The 18,428-nt window shown below is 38.0% G+C and overlaps 3 protein-coding genes across 3 annotated transcripts in view; 1 reads left to right on the forward strand and 2 right to left on the reverse strand.

Annotated features, from left to right (window-relative positions):
* The window catches only part of DCUN1D4 (defective in cullin neddylation 1 domain containing 4), a 185,390-nt gene extending 173,776 nt beyond the window's left edge, over nt 1-11,614 (forward strand). The window contains exon 14 of the mRNA XM_079306149.1: nt 10,873-11,614. The gene's annotated coding sequence lies outside the window, so the exon portion shown is untranslated. The remainder of the gene's footprint in view (nt 1-10,872) is intronic.
* On the reverse strand, nt 2,593-10,877 carry LRRC66 (leucine rich repeat containing 66). Its single transcript, XM_079306121.1, has 5 exons — nt 10,137-10,877; nt 7,611-7,780; nt 6,801-7,131; nt 4,841-5,404; nt 2,593-4,792 (listed from the first exon to the last, which is right to left on the reverse strand). Exons 1-5 carry the CDS (start codon nt 10,630-10,632, stop codon nt 2,883-2,885), a joined length of 3,471 nt encoding a protein of 1,156 aa, XP_079162247.1. The 5' UTR covers nt 10,633-10,877; the 3' UTR covers nt 2,593-2,882.
* Nucleotides 11,099-18,375, reverse strand: SGCB (sarcoglycan beta). The gene is made up of 6 exons (XM_079306161.1): nt 18,282-18,375; nt 16,653-16,862; nt 15,678-15,863; nt 15,376-15,567; nt 14,762-14,893; nt 11,099-13,912 (listed from the first exon to the last, which is right to left on the reverse strand). The coding sequence occupies exons 1-6, from the start codon at nt 18,303-18,305 to the stop codon at nt 13,709-13,711; spliced, it is 948 nt and encodes a 315-aa protein (XP_079162287.1). The 5' UTR covers nt 18,306-18,375; the 3' UTR covers nt 11,099-13,708.
* Between the last annotated feature and the right edge of the window lie 53 nt (nt 18,376-18,428).

An 18,428-nucleotide genomic window follows, 5' to 3' on the forward strand; every position in this document is an offset into this window, starting at 1 on the left:
AACACCAGGAGAGATACACATACACACACTGCATATACATATATACACACACACACATATATATATACATTAAAATGTATGTGGAAAGTATATATGCTGTACAGACAAGACATCTGGATTTATGGTTCCATTTCATTTTGCCTCAGTTCAGATGTATCTAATATACCATTTATGGCTAAACAACATATCTAGACTCCTCAGTGGAGAAAAATAAGCATTGTTTGAGATGACTACATTAGGGTGAGATGAATCATGGCCTAGAGGTTTTTATTCATTTACCAAATTATAAAGGAATCCTGGACAACCATCTTCAGCATGGAATTCTGCAGTGTTGATGTCTGGATGGGAGTAAATTAATCCTGGGATTTAGATTAATAAACCCAAGGAGACTGTGAGCTCAGCATGTCCAACACTTGTTTAACACAACTCAGAAACAGTCCCCAAGCACTACCTGATTTAAGCTTGATGTCTTCTTTTTGCATGACAGTTTTTTTCCAGAATGACATCTGGCCTGCATTCAAAGTCTTCAGTCAATGGACAATTCAATTTTTCTGAACAGTTTGTTCCAGTGGTTTATGACCATCCCCAAAATGATGTAACATGGTAAATAAACAAGTTATCAATTCTGGTTTTGCCTCAGATTTTGTCTTTGATTCTGGCAAATATGTGGCATAGTGAGAAATTATGTAAAAATGTACAGATTTCATAGCAGTTAAGTGCTTAATTAGCATTTCATTAAGTACTTTTCTACAGAGTTATTTTATGGAACTTCTAAGACCCCTGTCATTCACCAAGAGCAGGCTCAGGCAGCAGCAGTCCAATTACTTTTTGTTTTCGGTAGTGAAAGGATGAAAATGGAATTTCTACATACAATATTAATGAATTATTCACTTGCTGGAAAAAATTTTTTCATTGGGTTTGTGGTGGGATTTTCTTTTGGAACTTTTTTTTTCTGTCTTAAAGAACTAATTATAAGCAAAGCTATATTAGCAAACCTAAGAATCCCAATCCTATTCTAAAAATGTATATATAATGCTACAAAATTAAATTGCTTTTATCTTCTTGTGATTTAATGTTAGTGGATTTACATAGAACTTGAAAACTGATAAAATAAATATTTTTTGTGGATGTTGAAAAACATGGAGCTTCATTTTTAATTAGGACACATACCTAAACCATCACTACAACCATTTGCAAGCTTCTTCTAGAGATTTTTGATTGATGAGATACAAACTTATTAAACACTCCACATTTTAGGAAAAAACACTTTATTTTCCTTAGTTATAACTAATTTTGTGTGACCTCAGATCTTGCTCATCCACTTAGGTCTTTGTGGCTGACTTGAAAATATTTACTGAGATGCACTAACATGAGAAATAAATGTGAAATTATTTCAAAATGTTTAAAAGCCAATGTTCAGCAACCTCATGTTGCTCCAGCAACATTAAGAACTGTGTATTCAAGACATGTGGTAACCTTTACAGTTGCTGTCAAAGTAGTTTTCCAAGTGATGAATTCAGGTAATAAATTTGTGTCTGCAGTCCATGGCAAACTTCAAAACTGTAAGTCAACAGAATCTCCCACAGGGGAGCAGGAGGAAATACTCCTGTTAGTACTCTTATCAAAGGAAACAAAATATAAAGAAATCATCATTTTCTCCCTTTTGCCTCCAAACCCTCCTATTTATAAAATTTTGATGAAACAGTGGAAATGTGATTCATTCTAGGTATAAATCCATAAAGAAGACTGGGTATCACTTGGGATGAGTTATAGCACTGAATACAAATTATTTTGGCATCTGTACCAATTTATCATGATTAGCACACATACAGAAAACTATCAGAAGTTGAAATGAGGCTGAACTGCCACAGAAGTCACCTCAGGCCCCAGAATGTAACACATGGATATTGCCCTCCCATGAGGGAGAAGAATGTAAAAGCATTTAATTGAAACCTAAAAATGCAATATTGAGAGAAACAGCCCCAGTTACCAGGCTGCTAATTTCATCCCACACTTCAGCCACTATCCAGCAAGTATAGAGGAGATTCCTTGCTTTTCTATTTGGTAGTGACCTTTTGATATGGAGGGGTAAGCTGGTTCCCTGATTTATGTGAGAAAAACAGAACCATGAACAAGACTTTATCCATAAGACTCTTTGTCCAGAAGTCCCCCACGATGGGGCAACCACACACCTCTGTTGTAGATGATCAATCTGTTAATATGGAAGATTAATTTATTTTTATATAAGGTTAAAAATAAACCCCAACTTCAGTAATAAGGAAGAAAGCAGAGAGGAAAAGAGACTTCTGTTTGCTTGCTGTTAATACAAGCTCATATTAACAGGCCACGTAAGGTGAAATAATGAGCAGCCTCAGGTTGTATGAACCATTTGGGAAAATCACAGACATCTTTTTAATCTGGCTCTAGTTTTACCTTCACAGAAACTATGATGTATGCAGGGGTTGCTTTAAACTACTCTTAAAACACTCTAGTTAATCTTCCCCAGCATAAAACAGAGATTTAGGCCCACTGCAATTCATCCTTTCTTTCTAGCAAAACCATGCTCAGAGGGCCACAAAGTAACTTTAATAATGTAAATTTCCACATTGCATTTATTTTAGGCAAAAAAGATGAAACAGGGAGTATCTGAAGCAAATTCCAAGAGAAATGATATATTAGTATCAATTTCCAATAATGAAAAATTAAATATAATACGGCAAAACCTTTATTAATATTCTGAACTATCTTTTTATAAAGTCTATCATTGAGTTTTTTACAAGTACCCTTCTAAACAAAAGTAATTTCACTTTGATACAAAATAAAACACAGCACTTGCTTAATGACATAAACACTCTGGGAGCTTAGTATTACCATTTTGAGTTTTAACTACTGAAGTTTGTTCTCCTGCTTTGCAAAAGATTAGCAAATCCATCAAATGCTCTTTTCTTCTTAACAAAAAACTGATTCTGTCCTGAATTTGTCTGACTTTTTTGGCTGAGATTTTCACTGGAATTTTGGAGGTGTTCTACAGTTGTTGCAGAATGGTTCTCCAGTTCTGTCAAAGCAGTGTGATCCTTCATCTTGCTGGAATCAGTGCTTTCAGAGATTGTGTTTCCTATAGGCTTTTGTGGGAAGGAACATGAACTGTCTGGTGTCCTTTCATCGAAGAAACCTTGTGGGATTGAGAAGGAATCTGCATCCTCATCACTCTGATCCAGTCGGAAGCAATCATCTTTTGTTAATTCTGACTGTGTTTTCTCAGAGTTATCAAGATGCAGCAGAACTGGTGTAGGATTACAAGACAGTGTTTCTTCAGGCAGACTGCAATTGCTGGTATCCTGTAATTCTGTTAATTCATCAGAATTTTTCTCATCAGAACCTTCTTGCATTTTATCTGCACAAGCCTGCTTCCCCTGTGGTAGCAAGTCATCTTGCTGTGTAACAAACATGAAATGTTTATCAGCTGTGTGTTCAGGCAGCAATTGAAGAGATGATTCTTTGCTGGAAGGCAGCAGTGATGGATTTTTTACAACTTCATTCAAACCAGAATCAGTGGGAGCAAAAACAAAGCCATTGTCCTCAGATGTACTCATGTTTCTTCTCAGTGTAATGTCTGCTTCATCATGATTCTTTTCTGGGGAGTTCCTGCCTGTGTGCTCATCTGTACTTTCTGCTGGTGCATTTTCTTTTTGTTCTGTGTGACTGAAGCTGAGGGAATGCTGTGGTTCTCTGGGAAGCAGAGATAGCTGCAGATCATCCTCTTCAGCAGTTTTCTCTGTGCTATATGTGGGAAAATGTTCTAACTTAAGTACTGTGTTACCAAAATCTGTACTTAGACTGTGGAGAGAATCAGAAACAGAGTTTTGTACTCTTGATTCTGCATTAGCAAAATAATCAGATGTATCTGGAACTTCTTGACCTGAAGAGCTAACTGTGTCTGGATCTGACACGCTGACATGGCCACTGGATTTATCAATGTAAGGGGATGCTGTTTCATGCCTGGTGGTATCTGATCCATAATTAATAGTGGTTTCAAAATAGGCACTGTACTCATCTTCATTGTTCCCAATCTGCTGAAGTTCAGGAGTGATGTTTGGAGACTCTGGCGGTGTTGCGAACTTCTCAGTTCCGCTGTCTGTATTGGCTTCATCTGGTGATGACTGATAGGCTGGAAGGCTGTCACTAACATCAGATTGTTCCAGTTCAAAGGCTGCTAAAGAACCAGAGTCACTCATTGTGAATGGAATCCCTTCAGATGAAGAACTGTCACCATACATATCAGCTGAAGCATCTTTTTCATATGAATGTATCCTTTCATAGTTGGGCTGTGTAAGGGGAGAGTTTTCTATTGTTTCATAGATGCTTAAATTCTGAGTATCTGCATCTCTTCTGGAGCTACTGGGTGTAATGAAATTTCCAGCATCACTAGGTATATTTTTGTTGCCATTTAGACCAAGCTGTTTTTCACAGTTTTGCCTTCCCTGCATAAATTTTCTTGTGTGCCTGGGTTCATTATGTGAAACAATACCTTTTCTTTTTGGAGAATCTGGTGTCTCTTTTGTGATCTCAGACCACAGCAGGCCAGAGTTGTTTCTTACTTTGCTTTTTGGTATTATTTCATTGCTGTTCTGGTAGTCAGTCCTTACAAAAAATAGTCCCGTATCATAAACATTTGTACTTTCATTATCATCAATACTAGTTTGGGCTTTTGAAAACACTGGTATTTTCTTCATGTTGCTCTCAGTATTGCTTTGTTTCTGGTACTGTGCTTTGGGGTTTGGTGAACGTATACCTCTGCCAGTGGCATTTTCATACACTTTGGGGTTTGGTGAACGTACACCTCTGCCAGTGGCATTTTCATACACAACAGAAGTTTCTGTAGGAAAGATCTGTGTGTTTCTTAAAGAATTCTTATCACAAAATAATGTATCATGCTGGGTATTTGTTGATTTGCTTGTAGAAGGCTCTCTGCTCAAGGTTTCATCTGAAAAAGCTTGATTAGAATATGTGTGTTCTGAAGCTGAATTTTTCTTTCTGCGCATGAGTCTCCACAGGCTCTCCAGGTAGGGTCTAGCAAAAGCACCCAGACAAAAAGCACAAACAAATGTGATGATCACCGAGAGGGAGACAGCCAGTGCAAAGTTTGGCTGTGTTTCATTCTGTCTAAAAAGAGTGTTAGTGTCCCTGGCTTTTCTAACCAAATATGCTGAAACTCCTTCTTTCACCTCTATATTATAAATGAGATATTTCTCTTTTGTTGTATTAAAAAGACACAAATATAATCCTTCAGCAGTTTTCTCAGCATTGTATATCACTAAATTATTAATTTTATCCAGCGCCATATCAGGAAGACTGTGATTTTTTGAAATTCTGCCCTTAGGTGTCCACCAAGAGACTCCGTTGCCTGAAATGAAAGAAAATAGAAATTCAGTCTTTGTTAAAAAGCACAGTATACCTGGTTTGCAGGGTCCAGTGAGGTTTTTAAGAATATACTCTGGACTATCGCTCATAATTTTAATAATTTATTATAAACCCCATTTTCCTTTTATCCATCCTAAGTAATTTTACATGGTGCAAAGACTGTGAAACCATATTACAGGCCTGTCCCCACTGCCTCCCATCTAAAACCACAGAAGATGTGGGGTCTTAATCGTAGACTTTACAAGGAAAATAGTAGTGTGAGGGAGAGAGGTCACTGAAATGATCTAAGCAATTTCAGGGGTACTAGAAAGACCTGCTGATCTTCCTTGTGGAACACACATGTCTACAGCCTGGCCATGGTCACTGTGTGCAGCTGTGGGATCAAACATCACCTCTTAACTGACAGTGTTTCAACCACTGTGATTTTTCCCATAGTTGCTGATCTGACTGCAGAAAAAAGAGTACATCAAGAATTTTTGTACAGACTGAGCAATTGTTCCAAACTTGAGCTAGTGTGGGCCATGGCTGGTTGCTGGCTTTTAGCAATTTGTTTCAAGGTTGTATTTTTGGCTTTGTCTTTGGATCAGCTTTCATTCCCAGCTGAGTTTTGCTGCAATCCGGTGTGTTGATTTTAATTCAGATTTCTGTGACTTTTCTTGTAAACAGACAAAGCAAGTGGCATTTCTGATAGGTCCTGCATATTTTTATTTGGGGATGAAGTATTGCCAGGGGAAAGCCTTCCCACCTCCAAGTGCTATTAGTCCCTACGAGTTAAACCATTTTGCCTTATGGCTTATGACAAATACACCTTCTGCTCTGAGTTTGGTCTTAGTTTTCTGTCTGTGTGGTAAGTCTTGGCTCTATAGGTTTTGTTGCTTATACCCTCAATGTTCTCTATTAATTTTAAATATAAATGAAGTGTGTGCTACAGTAGCTGTACTTTTTTAGAAGAAATAGAAATCTTTTTCCCTGCAAATAAACCTTCATTTCATTTTGCTGTAACTGAATACTGAAAAGTATTGCATCCTTCTTGGTTTTCTACATGCCTCAAAAGTGCCACTCCACTAATTGGTCCTTTGTTCAGGCCAAAGTGAACCAATACATTTTGCAATGCATTATTTACTGAGACTTACTCGTATACAATTTGGCATCACTTCCTCCTTTAATATAAGGAAGGGGATGAAGACTTGGAAAACTTAACTTTCAAATATTCTTATGCAGAATACTACTTTCTAATGAAATATTTTTGCATGTTAAATTGTTATTCAGTTATTTTTAAACAGTGTCTTTAGAAATACACTTTTAAAACCAGATTTATTTGATCATTCTGCATTGATTTGAATTTTAGCAACACTGGATGTAGTGCCTGATGTACATACCCCTTACGTTGTCCAAGTTACAGGTCAGCACTGAGGTGTTCCCTGTTGGGACTGTGACCCTTTTGAGCAGAATATTGTCCCTGCAGTTTAAATGGAAACTTGAAAGATACAGCAGAGGTTTCTGGGAGTTGTTGGCAGACTTTTTATATGAAAGGCTCAATTTTTTCCTTGTGGAGTCAAAGACAAAATGCAATAAATGTTTTAAAGCCTTTAGCCTGCAGTTAAATATCCAGGCATTATTTGACAAATTCACTTCAAGTTGGAAAAAGTTCAAACTGACAAGTATCTGTGGTAGAGGGATTGTCAGAGCATTTTCACGGAGATCCACAACCTGTTTGGAAATAATAGAATTAATTCGGTAAGGTTTATAATGGAATTATTATTACAACACCTTACAACGTTTTAGTATACAAGCACTTCTGTAGTTCTATGAACAATACATCTGCTTAGGATTTCAATAATGTCCTAAGCTTTCTAATGTAGATGAAAACTTTAAATTGTGGTTTTCAAAATTCTCCCATTGTAGACTTACCTCTGTGTGAATAGGGAGCTGCAGGGCCCGTGCCATGGAAGGGATGGGGCTGGAAGGGGACATGTATGTGTTTAAGGCAGTTATGGATTGGTTTGTGGCATAGAGAAATTGTGAATTTTTGGTTATATCTTGTACAATATAAAATAATATTTCCACCATTTGCTCTAGTTTTTTAATTGTAGACTACTATTAGAATCATATAATCATGCTGAATAGTTGATAAATAATATCTTTAATGATTAACGTAAAATATTGAAACAATTGTATTGCTTTAGAACCTGTAATTTGTTGAGATCTCTGAAGGCATCTGGATGAATTTTAGTTATCTTGTTGTTTCGCAGGTTAATGTCCTTCAGTTGTGAACAGTTTTGAAAATCCTTTGGGTCAATCTGTTGTATGGCATTGGATGACATATGGACAGTTTGTAAAGATTGCAGGAGCCCTAGTCCTAGGAAGAAAAAAAACTATTTTACATTTCATATTCTTGTTTTCTCAATTGCATCAAGTGTCTTTATAAAATTCTTTGCAACAAAATTCCTTCCATTCCTCTCTATTGCAATGAGTGGCTGCAGCCTTTGTGTTATGCCTTTTCTAGTCAGGGGTTGTCCCATTCTGAAAGCTGCATAGCATCAACAGCTGGCACATTAAAACATTCTCAGTCAGTGAATGTCTTAAAAATTGACACTTTGGTAAAAGCACTAGCATTTCTTTGTGCTAACAAAATTATTCCGACTGTGAACTCTGTACTTTGAGCAAGCTTCTCTGGAGAACTGGAGGTAGGAAAAGAGTGTAAAACCAGTGGAATATATTGACTTGACAAGATCCAAATATGTTAATTGTAAGTAAAAACTAAAAGATGCAAAAGATGATGTATCTCCTATCCATTTGCATGGGCAGTTTCATGGGAGTTTTGCCATATGTGGAATTATTTTAATTGTATTCATGGGATGTAAAACCAAATGGAAACAATCATATTGTTGCTTATGTGTATCTGCCTGTGAATTACGAAGCATGACAGTATATTCTTCAGTGTATCCTAGTTACAATAACATTCACCTTACATAAGGAACACTTGATTGCTGGAGACACCTCTTTTTTTTTTTGAGGTGTGGTGAAGGTAGCCCCTGAAGCTCCAGCCTGCAAGGTTGGAAAGGCAAGGCAAGCACTTGAACATTTAGCATCCCCACTGATGCTGAATGTTCAACACCACAGTGTCACTCTAAAGTGATTTTTGATCATACAGCATTGTTGAGAAGCTACTAGTTCTTAAGAATTTTGCCCTCTCTATCACCTTGTTTACCAGAAACCTCTTTTCTCATCCAGCAGTTCTGTTTGCTGATCTTTGGGTTTGCTGTGAAAAACAGAGGGAATGATCCATTCCCTTCATTCAGAAGTCCTGGCAGTTCATAAATTCATCAGTGCACTTGCAGGAGGAATTGTACTGTGGTTATTTCCCTAAATTTAAGTTTGTGCCAAAAATACATGCTGGTATGGCAGCAGTGGGCAGCAATCTTATTCCTGGGGGAGGGAGCAGCTGGGAGAAGGGTTTCTCTGTGGGAAACCTCTGCTATAGAACTGCAGTTGGTGTTTACTTTCTACAAGTTAAACCTCAGAATTTTAGTGAAGTATATTGGACAATAATTAGGTTCTGAAAGTGTATTTGAATTAATACAGGATTTAGGTATAACTTGAAGTATGGTGGTACCATGTACAACAATATGAACTTAAAAAATTTGAGTCTCTTATAGAAGAGGATTGATCTCTCTGACCCTCTGAGGCATCCTATAATGGGCAGTCATATTTATCTATCAAACAAATAATATTTTCATTAATATATTTTATAATGTAAACTTTTCTATACTGTCTATACAGATACCTTGCCTATACAGACACTACAAAATCATTAAGTGAAATGGGTTTCCTGTGTGCCAGAGAACTGTTTAATAGCATACAAAAAGGAGAAAACAGGAACTTTCATGACCCTGTGTAGGGGCAAATATATTATCTTTATGTGACTTTGTGGAATAAGTGGTATTTTTGTTTGTCATCATTTGTCCTCCTGTATTTTCAAACTAATGAATCTGATGGTGTTACCAGACATCAATAAATTCAACATACTGTATTGGACAGGGTTGCTCATCTGGTAGCTTCTGCTTCATTTGAACCATTTGGCCACTGTGAATCATCCCTGGATAAAGGCTAAGCTGCCCAGCCTAGCTCAGTGACCAGCAGAGTCTTTCTCAAAGTCTCTCTAAGTCTCACAGCCCTCTCCTGTTACACCAAGGTGTCGCTGTGGTCCGAGTATTAAACGGCACTGAACAAAATCATTTGGAATGAACAAAATATATTGTCCTGTCTCTGAAATACTGAAACTGAAGCAAATTTTATTTAAGAGCTTTGATTTCCTTCTGAAGGGTAGTATGAAATTAATGATCTATAATTTTTTTGAGCTTAGGGTTCATGACTGGGATGTGGAGGCTGTTTTTCCAAAGATTCTAACTCCCCCTTTCTACACAACAAGCAAGAATACTGCTTGGTCTGTTAAAGGATAAATCTGGTTATATTTGACTGCTATTAATGCAGTACAGTTGCTAAGACTGTATTAAAAAACGTAACACACAAAACAAACAATTTACTTCCGCCTCTGTATCTGCCAGTGGAACTTTCCCTCACCTTAAGTATAATAAAATGAGAAAGTCACATTCTGGATTCAGTAAGATGCAAGAATTATATCCAAAACCAACCTACCCCTTGAGAGTCAAATCCTTGGGAGTCAAGTCCTTAAAGATTTTTGAAATGCTTACCTCTTGGAACTGTATTAAGATTATTTCTTTCAACTGACAATACTTTCAAAGCAGGCAGGAGATGATCAACAATGCTGTACTTTTTAGACCCATGTGCAGGTGAAGGCATGTCCAGTATCAGGGTGTGGATGGCATTACCATTGAGGTTTAGAGTTTCTAAAATGGGTAAATTTGTACAAGTAGTTAAATTGAGTTCAGAAATCAGGTTGTTACTGAGGTTCAGGTGCTTTAGCATCCACTCTTCGTGTCTTCCATCAGAGAACACAAAGGTTTTAATATTATTGTAACTCAAATCAACTGTTACTGCTGTTTGTGATATATCTTCTGGAATAGTAGATATTCTGGTAAAAGAGCAATTCAGTAGGAACTGCCCATCCCAATGGCACTCTGAACGCTGATGTGTTGCAGGAAGAATCCACTGCGACTTGGTTCCCACTGATCCAGGAAGATTAAAGTAAAGGACCACAGCTATGACATGCAAGTGAAGGTTTTCCATAGTATCTATGTGTAAAATGTAGAATTATGGTTAAATTTAGCACAACAAGAAGAGAAAGTGAAAACAGTCTGACATTTAAAAAATCAACACCGAATAACCACAGCATTACCAACATTCTGCCTTAAACATTCAGTATTGGAGGCTTACTTATTTTCAGAAAGAACATTCATAAACTGGTAACCTCCCCCCTCCCTCCATCTATCCCAAAAAACAATTAAGAACCTTCTTTTTCTTTTCCAGCCTTTTGGTCGAGAAACACAACTTCTTGAGAGCTTGAGATCTAACAACAGTGGAGACTTTTGAACTCTGCTTCAGGTATTGCACACGAGTACACTGAGCAAAGTCCACCACATACAATATATGATAAACAGGTGTGGAACAATTTTTATAATTCCAGTTTCCATATCAATAACACAACAAAGTATTTTTAATGAAAAAAGAATTCTTACAAATAACACTTCTGAACTGCAGCTGCATCTTAGAATTTATTGTTTTATTTCAAAACAAACATTTGAAATTCTACTGCCTTTCACCCACTGGAACAACCACTACACTTACAGATGGTGAGAACTCTTCACATGCAAGTTGTTTCAGTGTACCCATTTTGACATTTTATAGAGGCATGTAGAATGCACTTTATACACACAGAATCTTAAATGCATATCTGGGACTGAAATAAACAGTGTTCCACTCAGTGTTTTAAATACAAATAGAAAAATGTACCTTAGGCAGTTAGAAGATAAACAAATAAATGCTCAACAGAAGGCATGTGTCGTGCCATTTCTCAAACTGTGTAATATAAATACAAAATATATTAACAATACATAGTGACTACCAAATTTGATAATTTATTTCATTTGGTATTATTATGATTGGTTTTGCTACATTTTGACAAAAAACCCCACACTTCAGAACAATTCTGCAGATCATGATTTAAGAGTACCTTTGTGACAAATCTTTTAGCTCTACACTGCACACAGTATTTTAAGAAGAACTCTTGATAATTCCAAGAATCCAATACTAGCATATAGCATGTCAGTATTAATCAGAGAAGAGCTCTAATATATGTATAACCTACTCGACCAAGGCAGTATCTGTCATTTTCAGGATGTACTTCAGCTTTCAGGATACTGCTCTCTATATTTTTAGGATGTGTTTTCATTTTTATACATAAAAATAAAGTGACAAACTTCCATTAGCATGAGAGTGAAAATTCTAAAAATGTTAGTTTATATCCTCCTCTTAACTGTAACAAATACTGAGGCTCTGCTTAGCAGCAAAGATGGGTATAAAGCAGCAAAATGCATGTTAAAATGTTTAGTAACTATTAAGTCTGATAAAAGCATAAGGTCCATGAAGGTAATATGCAAAATGCTAGTACTTCCCCATAATCTTTAATTAAGTGAGAACTCAGTGTTTTTTGCTACATTATATTCTGCTTATTCTGATTTTGTCAGAACAGCTCCACTACTGTCCAGCTCCAAAATCCCAACAACCTGTTTGCTTTTGAGCATCAAAATCTGGCTTTGCCTTTGATCAGTGGGGGAAATATGACTTCTCTGACCTCCCCCATGTGCTGTAATGCCTGACTTATGAATATCCCTCCAGAAATCACCTCCACCCATGCACATTCTGCATGAGTGCTTACTGCCTTCCAGAATTCAGAACTTGGGACCTTAGATGTAAATTTCTTGTTCAGCAGAAGCTGATTTGTATTTTATGGAACCCTATATACTTTGAGCACTGTAAAACAAGGGCAGATAGTTACCTTCCTGTAACAAATAATCAGTTCTGAAGTTAATGTGTAAAACTCACACAACTTTTAGGTAAAGAAGTGTGTGCTTATCAAAAAACTGTTAAATGTCACTTTGAGAGCTCCAATAATAAGGTTACTTGATGCTACTGCAAAACAATGCTATTTTAAACTGAAGAAATACATTGGGTGGGGAAAGAAGGAATCTTATAAATAGCTGTTCTATTTTTAGCACAAAACACTTCCCTGCTGCAAAAGCAGTTGGAAGACTGTAGTAGACCCCAGTTCAGCATAGTTTCAGTGTTGACTAATTCTGATACAAATATATTTACCCTGATGTCCTACCACCACATTTAGAATTACAGACCTGCAGTTTAACTTCAGAATTTAATTCTGATATTCTCAGTAGTGCCTCAGTACTGATATTTATATGGAAGGAGAGATCTGACCTCAGACACTGCTGCAATAGTTATACTTAGATTATTACCTACTAAGTAATGGACTCAGACACTGTTAACATCAGAGCACCCAGGAAAACACTATTTTTGGGTAGTTAGCAAGTGGTAAGTACATCTTTAAAATAAACACATTTTGTAAGTACTTCACGTAAATTAAGCAATTGCAGAATGCATTAACTGCACAGACAGAATGGAAATTCAAGCAACACTTCAATAACCGCAAGACTACTTCAAAATTCAGGTTACATTTCTGTATTAATTTCCATATTACTTTGCCAATATTATTCATGATAACATAATTTTTTTAACAACATGAGAATACATGGCAGAAATAATGCAATATTTTAAAGTGAATCTGTCACTACCCCTCTCAGTACACATCTGGTAAACCACCTAAATTTGCAGTAAATCAATGTATCAACAAGAAAGAAAAGTCTACCACTTCAGCCATCTTGGGAAAATCTATTTCCAACAAAAAGCTGACATTTCTTTGAAGTACTTCAGACTGCAGTTGTGTTTTCAGCAGTCTTCAATGTCTTGGGACACAGGACAAAAACCTCGACTAGAGACAAGTGCAGGCAGTAGAGCTGTTGCCAAGATTATGTCCTTTACATATATTCTACTGATCCCAATTCGAGAAGGTACTTCAGTATGCATATACACTGAAAGCTTACTGATTCAGTGCCACTACTGCAGCTAACAGCATGATGACCTAATCCTGCTGACCATAACAGCCCTTCCTTAAAAATATATGTAAGAAATGTTAGTATAAACTGCTGTAAAAAAAGAAACCCTTGAAGGCATGCAATTATTTCATACAAATCTATGTAAACACAAATGAGACCTGTCCCAGCAGCAGTCTGTTTTAGTGTGTGGCTCCACACGGGTTGACAGAGGTCTGACAGCCCATGTTATGCCCTGTCACCTGAACCTTGAACAGCGTCCCGTCCGCACACATGCAGAGCTTGAAGCGCAGCCAGTTGCCGTTATTGAACTGCTCCCCGTAAGAAGAACTTGGCAGTCGTGATGGGCTGACCATCACAGTTCCGTTCAGGATGATGCTGTTTTCCTATTTAGGAGAGGAAAAAAAAGCAGCTGTAGAATTAGAACTTCTAATGTAAATAAGGCAGATTGGTTTTGAGAAGGACAAGTTGGTTTAATGGATAAATAACATTTCTAGGGTGGCTGTAGAATCAACAATAATAAAAATGGGTATGTGTACAGATGTTTAATTTTTTAAATGAAAACTATAGCAATATGGATTTCTTTACTACAGTCAGCAATACTTTGCTATTCCAGTGGTGGATCGATATTGAGAAAGACAGCAGCAGGGTGACTTCGCACTTTATATTCTTATTAACAAATTAAGGAAAATGTAAAATATGGACATGAAATGGGAACCAGTGTTTGAGTTCATACATGAAATTCATTCACACTTGAAAGTGCATATACTTTTATTTTTATCCTTCTTTTCCATTTTTTCATATATATTGCCATCTTAATCTCCAAAAATCTTAAAGGACTGCCAGTGGGTCTTACAGCAGCAGCACAGAAGGTAATGCTCCAAACTATATGCTCTGCTCTTCTGGCAAAGCTTGCCAACTCGGTTAAGCTTCCAGGGGAGATTAACTTAACTCCCTTTGGTATTCATATCAGTACAGAGGCCAGTAGCTTAGCTTTAACTGCATAGTAGGTTTTTGGTGTCTTAACAGTAGTAAATAAATGTTACCTAAAGTTACTCAACCACTACTTAACAGCAAAGTAATAAACCATCTATTTAAATCCTACTAAATATACTGACTTTTATGCATGAGTAATTTACATGAAATTTGAAACTATATAAAGCTACACCAGTTTACTATCAGCCTCTATTTGAAACTAAGCTATTAAAAAAATTACTTTGGTTTGAAATACTTACTGCTTTAAGTTCCATGTTTCCACCCATTCGAAATTCAATTGTCTTGCCTGTGATAAAAACACCTTCATTTCCCCGGACAATGGCACGACCATCAACCTTTATGTTTAGATCACTGGTTGCATTGCTGGTAATCTAAGAACATAAGAAAAAAACCCCAGATTAGTGAAAATGTGCCACTTGTGTTTATCTGAGTAACTTCAATTACCTTAACACTACTACTATGGAATTGAATGTACTTTTTGCCCTTCTGTGATTAGCTTCTGCATATTTGTTACTTTCCACATTCAATTTCATAACAGGATTACTGAATTTTGGATGGTATATAAAATTCATTTTTTGCATAAAAATAAAAATTCGTATAACAATTTTAGGGAATACACTTGTACCAAATACATGCTTCCTGTTAAAACAGATTATGTAAATTTACCCCTCCATTTTCAGTTAATTTGTTCCTTCTATATTAATAGCTGCAGGTGTTTTTTCTGCAACATGATTGCTCAGTGCTTCCAAAGGCACACTCAACCCTCTATAAAACCACTAACCCTACTCTACTGTTACACAAACAAACAAACAATGGGCTGTATTCTTATTACTTAAAAAAATAAGAGACATACCCTCTCTGTAGAGGCCTTTTGTACATTCAAGATTTTAACTCCATTTGGCAGATGAAACTCATGAGTTTCATAGTCAGTGCTGAACAAAGTATTTTGTGTTCGTGGGTCAACAAATTCCATGCCAATATCGCTGGTAATAGAAGTTTTGTCTTTTTCCACGCTCAGCTTCGTTGTTCCTTGCTGAAATACAATCTTCAGAAACAAAAATATGAAATTAATGATATTTGAAATGTAACACTTATTAGTAATGTGAGTGTAACTCTAGTGTTGCTCACAAACTTTCAATTCGTGGCGTAACTTACAGGCTGATTATTCCCAGTGATCACCAAGTCTTCATTCCGTCTCCCTCCTACAGTGCTTTTATATAAGGGATGTATAACACCCATGTCAGACACCTGCTTAAACCTCAACAAGCCACTCTCATGGAATTCCATACTGTCACAACCATTGGGACCAATTCTTATCACTGCCCAGATAACCAGGGTAATCTGAAAGAGAAACACATTTTCAAAGATTATGTTGATTGGTCAGACCTCACTACCAGAATTACTGTATTAATTAGAAGCTTTAGTTGAACAATTATTAATGCCAGTGTTTAAGTGAACTTTAAGTGTGAGTTTACTTCAGTCTATTCCTACTGAAAACATCATAATACATTTAAATATGAAAAGCACTTAAAATTATTTTTAGACTTATTTGAAACAGTAACTAAAATGATTCATATATATATTAAATATTAGATCTATAATTGCATCTTTTTTCTGTTTAAGGGTAATCATTGACTAAACAAATTTCCTGAACAGTTCAGCTTGGCCTCCCTCCTTAATGCTGAACTGCAAAAAGGCACCCTCACACATAGATGTGCAATGATGAAAAATAATTTATTACTTCTCATTGATCAAGCAATAAAAATGTGATAATTAGAACAGTAAAGCTTTAAAGTGCAGTGGCTGGTTAATTCTAAATATTCACATACAGCTCTGTAATGTAAAATATAACCATGGTTTATATGCCATAGATCCTGAACGCATATGTACTAAAAACTCTCATGGGGTGACAGTGATAACTGAAATACCCATGCCTGAACTTACACCATTACTTACTTCCATCTAATCTTGCTCAGACTACAAAAGAACTAAAAAGAAAGGAGGAGAATTAGAATCTCCTTCAGTACATTTTGAGTCCTCAGCCATACTGGAAAAGCTTTTTTCTTTTTTACTGAACTGTCAGACTGAAATATGACCTAATGTTGCTTACACTATAGCTATTATACTCACAATCAGATTGATGACAGCCAAAATAAAAAGAACAACAATCACACATATGGCCAAGTTGCCTTTCCTGCCACGTAACCCTGTCTTATGGAGACGGTCCTCATCAATTGGAATGTATCCTGCTTTGAAGTTACTGTTGTGCTCCTTGTTCACGTTCCTGCGTTCCACTGCCTTCTCTCGCATAGACTTCTTCACTGGACCATTAGAACTTTGCTGTAACACAAGGCATGGGTTAGCTTTAAAAGGCATGTAAATTGCCTACAATAACACACACATATGTATGCAAATTATGTCAGTTGTCTAGTGGAATATATTGGATATTGTGTTCAGTATTAGATTTCAGTCTGCTACCCTGCTGTCAGAATACACACTTAGAACCACAGCAACCTCTGCTAACATAATGACTAAATTTAAAATCCAGATACTTTCAGACAATATATGACCTTATATCTCATTTTTAGCATGGCAGATAGGAATTATTAACTACATAGTTACCATTAAAAAACTAAGACAAACCAACTACCAAGAAACTCATCAAGTTTTTGCCTCTCAGAGATGCTCCAGGACATAATCCTGCAGGTCATCTGCCAATACACAGGATTTTAGTTCCCTCCATGCTCATATGTGATAGACTCTGAGTGACTATTTAAAGAGAGTGTGCTGGGTGCAGTTTTTAAATTAGTTTGACAGCACAAGGTTTGCATTCAATTCCTGTTGTTGCATGCAGGATTGAGAAAGATGCTGTGAGGCTTCAAACCTGGCATGATGAACTTGGCCAGAATAACTTTCACGTAATAATCTGAAGTTATGAGATAGTAAAGGACATCCTGTCAATGTAACAAATTAAAAGAGGAAACTCTTGCACATATTCATAAACATTTAATGTGTTTTTGTAGCTGTCCAAAATGTTGTTCCACTTCCCTTGAAAAGAACAGTTTGCTATTTAGGGACTCACATCTTCAAAGAAGCTTTTGAACGGAATTAAGTTTGTCCACTTGAAATGAATCCTAAAGCTACACCTTAAGTAACTGCACTTGCTCATGTCTACACTAATGTAACGAGTAGCAACACCGTGTTTTCTTCCGCTGCTGAAGAACTAACAAGAGAAGGTGTTGAGAAAGGTGCTCGACCTGCGCGAGTTTATGGAGGTTGGGTCCCTCGGGGATGTTCTGTGACCCTGCAGAACTCGCACCAGAGCCGGCAGCACCCGCCGCCCCCGGCCCGCCAGTGCCGAGCGCGCCGCTCCGCGCGGCGGCCCCGCACCGCCCCGATGCCAGGCGCCTCACACTCCAGGGCACCGACTATTTCTGTCCGTCTCACACACACCCACGCCCGCGGGCAGGACAGCAGGCTCGGGCCGCCTCCTCCCGGCACGGCCGAGCTCGTCCTGCCCAGACACCGCCGGGCACGGTGTGGGAAGCGCCGCCCGAGCGCTTCTCTCGCCTCTCCGGTCGCAGCGCTCAGGCACGCCAGCCTCGCCCACCGCGGCGAAAATGGCGCCCCCGCCAGAGCACCCCCTCCGCAAGCAGCACCGTGGGCCGGACCGCCTGCTCCCCGCTCCCCCGCTCCTCCCCCGCCCCGGCGGGGACGGCGCCGCCGCCTCCCCGTGCCCGCGTCCCGCCGCGGACGGACCTGCTCGGGGGCGGCCGCCGCCATCTTCCCCGCCGCCGCTGCGCAGGGGCCGCGGGCGCCCCCTGGTGCCGCTCCGCGGGCCGGCTCCCTGCGGCCCGCGCCCGCTGGCGTTACCCAGCAGCGCCGCCTGGCGGCCGCGGGCCATCG

Source organism: Erithacus rubecula, assembly GCF_903797595.1.
Source record: "Erithacus rubecula genome assembly, chromosome: 5".
NCBI classification, from domain to species: domain Eukaryota; kingdom Metazoa; phylum Chordata; class Aves; order Passeriformes; family Muscicapidae; genus Erithacus; species Erithacus rubecula.

Bases quoted from the DNA above. Each gene is read 5' to 3' on its own strand.
- SGCB (XM_079306161.1), bottom strand. From the start codon at position 18,305: ATGGCGGCGGCCGCCCCCGAGCAG. The intron at 16,863-18,281 runs GTCCGTCCGCGG...CTTGTGTTACAG, and splicing joins CGGCGGCCGCCCCCGAGCAG to CAAAGTTCTAATGGTCCAGT. The intron at 14,894-15,375 runs GTATGTCTCTTA...TTATGTTCTTAG, and splicing joins AAAAGGCCTCTACAGAGAGG to ATTACCAGCAATGCAACCAG.
- LRRC66 (XM_079306121.1), bottom strand. From the start codon at position 10,632: ATGGAAAACCTTCACTTGCATGTCATAGCTGTGGTCCTTTACTTTAAT. The intron at 7,781-10,136 runs GTAAGCATTTCA...TTTTCTTCCTAG, and splicing joins TCTTAATACAGTTCCAAGAG to GACTAGGGCTCCTGCAATCT. The intron at 4,793-4,840 runs GTGTACGTTCAC...CCACTGGCAGAG, and splicing joins TGAAAATGCCACTGGCAGAG to GTATACGTTCACCAAACCCC.